A 5,701-nucleotide genomic window follows, 5' to 3' on the forward strand; every position below is an offset into this window, starting at 1 on the left:
CTCCAACTCAAAAAAAAAAAAAAAACTGTCTGAGTCAATCACTGTGAAATCATGGGACTCTGGCAGTGAGAAGCAAGTTAAATAGAAGGTACCCACACAGAATTCTTCATTGTCATTTATAGGAACTTGTCCCCTAAATCAACAAATCCTGTCAGGCGAATATAAATGCACAATTTTTATATGGCAGCGAGGCCAAATGAACTTGATGTTGAAAAACAGTGGGCCCTCCATATCAGCAGGTTGAAAAACTAAATGGATGGTTGTGTCTCTACTGAACATGTACAGACTTTTTTTCTTGTCACTATTCCCTAAACAATACATTATAACAACTATTCACATTGTATTAGGTATTAGCAATAACCTAGAGGCCAGGTATAGTGGCTCATACCTATAATTCCAGCACTTTGGGAGGCTGAGGTAGGAGGATTGCTTGAGCCCACGAGTTTGAGACCAGCCTGGACAGCATAGTAAGACCATATCTCTATAAAAAATAAAAATATTACTTGGGCATGGTGGCATTTACCTGTAGTCCCAGCTACTGGGGAGGCTGAGGCGGTAGGATTGACTGAGTTCAGGAAGTCAAGACAGCAGTGAGCCATGATAGTCCACTGCACTCCAGCTTGGGTGACAGAGTGAGACCCAGACTCAAAAAAAAGTAATCTAGAGATGAATTAAAGTACATGGTGCATAGGTAAAATGCAAATACTATGCCATTTTTATAAGGGACTTGAGCATTCATGGATTTTAAGTGTCTGGGGGTGTTATGGGGACTGAGGTGGTTCTGGATCCATCCCCCTCAGATACTGACCACTGCTAAGTTCATGCTTCTGAGGTTAAAATGTAACAACGTGCAGGTGAATGTGCATAGCATTTGTGTAAGAAAAGCCATACATAAACTACCTCTGGATGACTTTTTAAGAAACAGATGCCATTTATAGCCTATAGGAAACAGAACTGGGGTAGAAAGGAAGAAAGTTTCATGATTAAACCTTCTGTTCCTTCAAAATCTGGACCACATGCATGTATTACTCATCAGTAAATAAATAAAATCCATTTAAAAAATAAATAATGAGCTTTTATTTTCCTCAATAATAACAGATGACTCCAGCCTGAAGTCTATGGGAACTGGGTCGCCCCCCTGTGTAGGGCACAAGTTGTGCGGAGCCTGGAAGACCTTCCTCAGAGGTACCCTTAGTCCTGCCACCCTGCAGGGGGCTGTTTCACAGGAATCATAAACTCATGCGACCAGCAGGGAGGAGGACACTGAATAAGCTTTCCTGCCTGAAATCAGCCGCTGTCAGAACAAGCACCCGCGTAGAGACAACGCACTCTCCTGAGGGTCACATCTTCATGGAAAGGTGGGGGGAACTCACAGCTGTGACCTCACATTTCCTCCTCTCTTGGTGTCTCTCCATCCTAGTACTCTCTCCAATGGCATCTCCTCTGTTCTTGGTCACAGTGTTTGACTTTTGAGAAGAGGATGTTGAACAAGTGAAGTCCTTGTCACTCTGAGTCAGAACTTTCATTTGACTTGGAAGACTTGTGCTTTCGTTTCTTCTTTTTTCTCTTTTCTTTCTTCCTTTTCTTGTGCTTTTCTTTCTTTTTTCTTTTCTTGTGTTTCTCTTTACAATCTGAGGAACTGGAGCTGCTCCCATCTTCATCTGAGGTGGAATCCTCCAATAACTGTTTTAACTGCTGTATCCTAAACAAACAAGAACTATGATTTTTAACTTTAACTTAAGGCAATTTTTAAAGATAAAATGTATGATATAAAAGTAGTATGGGAGAGTCACAAATACCTACATCACAAAGACAGTATTTATTTTTACCCTTTTCCCTCATTCTTATCCACCTGAATGCCTATTTCACATGACTATAACCAGTATACAAGCCATTTTGTATTATTTTCATTGTCCTATACATTTTTGCATGTTCCTACAGTCCTTACAATTATACTTTCTAACTGATGCATACTTTACTAAACCATTCCACCACTTTTCAATTTCATATTAGATAATATACCTCCTCAACAATTACCATTTAAAGTAACCAATTTAGAAAAAACCAACTTGTTTTTTCACCCTCTCTCTAATCATGTCTAAGAATACTTTTTAACAAAAACTCATATCCTTAAAGACGTTGGAGAAGACAAACTAAATCACACACAAGAGCCAACTGTACTGTACAAAGACATAGCCCAATGTGGGTTGCTATCATCAATTCCCGTGGTCCAATGGCTGAAAGTGCCAGTGTCAGGGAATGAGCAGAGCAGCCTCCTTCTACTTGTATTAGCTTAAACCCACCAGTAGAAGGAGGCTGCTCTGCTCATTCCCTGACACTGGCACTTTCAGCCATGACTCCTGACCGCCACATATTTCACTAAGTGCCATGTTCACTATACCATTCCCCTAACACTAGAGTGGATTTTTTCTTTTTCTTTTTGAGTTGGAGTCTCACTGTGTAGCCCAGGGTGGAGTGCAGTGGCACAGCAGGTGATCTTTCTGCTTCAGCCTCCCAAGTAGCTGGGACTACAGGTGCACACCACTATACCCAGCTAATTTTTTTTTCTTTTTGTAGAGATAGAGTCTCCCTATGTTGCCTAGGCAGGTCTCAAACTCCTAGGCTCCAGTGATCCTCCTGCCTTGGCCTCCCAAAATGTTGGGATTACAGGTGTAAGCCACTGTGCCCGATCAGTTTTTTTCAACTTTACATAGCTTAAAATATTATGAAGCCAGGCATGATGGCTCATACCTGTAATCCCAGCATTTTGGGAGGCCAAAGCAGGAGGATTGCTTGAGCCCAAGAGTTCAGGACCAGCCTAGACAACACAGCAAGACCCCATCTACAAAAAAATAATAAAATTAGCCAGTTGTAGTGGTATGCACCTGTACTCCCAGCTACTCAGGAAGCTGAGATGGAAGGATCACCTGAACCCAAGGAGATCAAGGCTCTCGCTTTGGTGACATGGTGAGATCCTGACTCGAAAACAAAAATTCATAAGAATATTGTTATCAGGACAATCTCACCTTACATCCTTTTCATGTCTTTTATTGTCTCGTATGATGTCATACATGGGATCTTCATGTGCCTTAAGGGTCAGAGAAGGTTAAGGTTTGGTTAGGTCTCATGGATTACTGGTTATAAAATTAAATCCCTATGTAACAGAAACCAGTTTTGTTTTTACTATTTGATGTAGCCTTGTAATAGTTCAACATGTCCTAATCCTTTTTAAGGGTCACATCACTGAAAACTCATTAAAGCTACAAAAAGGATATCCAAGTTAGAAAAATACAAGGAATAAGTATCATCTAAAGGAAAAATATACAGACTCTTTTATCTTACAATAAAGCCATGTAATCTTTAAAGACTAAGAAATTAAATTTCTGATTTTATTTATGACTTTTTTAATATATTTTAAAAAGTGGGCTGAACAGATAACATCTGCTTTAGAAAAAGAGTCACTGTTCCAAGTTGTAACTTCAATAAGATCAATTTTTTTGTTAAAGGCTAATTTGTCACACAAATGCAATTTAGTAGGCATGTAGTTAACAGCAGACACTTTGGCCAAAAGGCTTCTGGTAATGTATTTTATGTGACCATTGAGTGCACTGGTGACTTTCTGATTGAGTTTCACCATCTCTGATAAATGTAAATTGATACTTTTAGGTTTTACTTACTACTCTGAACTGTTCTAACTTTTGGTTGCCTTTGATAAAGAAAGGGCATTCTTTGTCGCCTGTTCGGTGACCATACCGTTTGCAACGCCAACCTAAAAACAAAGAAAAAGGGAAATATTTCCATAAAGGCAGTTTTACCTAATTGAGATAATCAGTATTTTATATCCAAGCTTTTCTTCATTAAATTACAATTCTAGGCCCGGCTTGGTGGCTCGGCCTGCAATCTCACTTTGGGAGGCTGAGGTGAGTGGATTGTCTCAGCCCGCGGGTTTGAGACCAGCCTGGGCAAAATGATGAGACCTCGTCTCTACAATAAATAAATAAATAATTAGCCAGGTGTGGTAGCACAATGCCTGTAATTCTGGCTACTTGGAAGGCTGAGGCGGAAGGTTCACTGGAGCCCAGCAGGAAGATGCTGGGGTGGCCGTGAGCATGCCATTGCACTCCAGCCTGGGCGACAGACTGAGTCTCTCACTCAGAAAAAACAAACAAACCTATAATTCTGAAAGAAAATGCAATCAATGGATGAGGCATGTAAGATTCCAGAAAACAGAGGTAAACTAATTGCTACCCCAAGCATCCTTTAATTTTATAGCTTTAGGAATATTCCATCACCAAGTTTTATGATGCAGTCCAATGCAAAATACTGTAAAAGGTGAGTTTTTAAAAAGTGTCTTTCATATTTTTCAGAGTAAATCCTTTATAAAGTGTCTCTAATTCTCATTTATACATTTAGACACTGGAACAGAAAGATAGCTTCTTTCTCAGGTTGAGTCAACCACTGCTCAAATCCCTCACCCTTAAGTAAAAGAACAAACAACCAAACCCTCCAAGTTCTCTTAATATGTTAATGCCATCAGAACCTTAGTACAATGTTATCTGCAAAACAGGAAAATTGTCCTGTTTAAAGAGGTTTACTATTAGAAGCAGCAAAAGTCATGGTGAAGAACTGGGAGGAAACATTGAGACAATGCATATACAAGTTCCAATTCAATAAAGGAAACATACATTTTCATGGAATCACAGTGAGTGTGGACTTGGCATCAGGCATTGAGAGCTGGGAAAAAGGAAGTGGTGAGCTAAGCAGGAATGGATGAGATCCTGTTACTTCTCTAACCCGTTTTCACCCTTTGCAGAACTCTGGATATTGAGGCAAATCATGAAATTGTATGGAGATGGTGAAATAAGAACTACCTTCTATTTGGGTATTAAGCAACTCCAACTAAGGAGGTCAGGAGCCATGAAGAGGGATTATAAGAAAATTCAAGCAATTCTGCTCCATGCTGGCAACCGTAGAAAATATGTCGTGAAAGGGAAAGAAAGTTTTCCCTTTTTATTTGTATTTGAGGATTGGATACAGGAAACCATTATAAAAAATGAAGTTTTGGGATTCCCCTCTGAGCTGTCCCTGATCTTATCTCACCCACCACTTAGCATTTGGGGAAGAATGACTATGCTTTTTAAAACTAACATCTGCCTGGGTGTGGTGGCTCACACCTATAATCCAGCACTTTGGGAAGCTGAGGCAGGAGAATTGCTTGGGGCCAGGAGTTCAAGACCAGCCTGGGCAAGAGTGAGACCCCATTTCTATAAAAAACAAAAGTATACGGGCTTGGCAGCATGTGCCTGTAGTCCTAGCTGCTGGTGAGGCTGAGGCAGCAGCCCAAGAATTCGAGGCTGGAGTGAGCTGTGAGTGTGCCACTGTACTCTAGCCTGGGTAACAGAGTGAAACCTTGTCTTTGAAAAAAAAACTAAGACTAAAACTAAAACTAACATCTGTTTTTATAGCAAAACAAGAAATTTGAAATGTCATGGAACATGGGTTGATGTATAGGTATCCAGAAGATACTATATCTGCCCAAAATTCTCTTACCAGTAATCAAATGATAATCCTTATTCAAAGTGTGGTGCATGGACCAGCAAAATCAACGTGAAGGAAGATTCTTAGAAATGCAGAGTCAAATCGGGCTCGGTGGCTCAGCCTGTCATCCTGCGCCTTTGGGAGGCTGAGGTGAGTGGATTGC

The 5,701-nt window shown here is 40.3% G+C and overlaps 1 protein-coding gene across 1 annotated transcript in view; it reads right to left on the minus strand.

Annotated features, from left to right (window-relative positions):
* Positions 1–1,053: 1,053 nt before the first annotated feature.
* LOC103252609 (retinitis pigmentosa 9 protein homolog) overlaps positions 1,054–5,701 on the minus strand; it is a 44,255-nt gene continuing 39,607 nt past the window's right edge. The window contains exons 5-8 of the mRNA XM_021709183.1: positions 3,678–3,769; positions 3,032–3,088; positions 2,082–2,086; positions 1,054–1,702 (exon numbers count right to left, since the gene is read on the minus strand). Of these exons, the coding sequence (XP_021564858.1) occupies positions 1,504–1,702; positions 2,082–2,086; positions 3,032–3,088; positions 3,678–3,769 (353 nt within the window). The 3' untranslated portion in view covers positions 1,054–1,503. The remainder of the gene's footprint in view (positions 1,703–2,081; positions 2,087–3,031; positions 3,089–3,677; positions 3,770–5,701) is intronic.

The sequence above is a fragment of the Carlito syrichta genome, unplaced genomic scaffold (genome assembly GCF_000164805.1).
Source record: "Carlito syrichta isolate Samal-C Ts95f unplaced genomic scaffold, Tarsius_syrichta-2.0.1 Scaffold169078, whole genome shotgun sequence".
NCBI classification, from domain to species: Eukaryota; Metazoa; Chordata; class Mammalia; order Primates; family Tarsiidae; genus Carlito; species Carlito syrichta.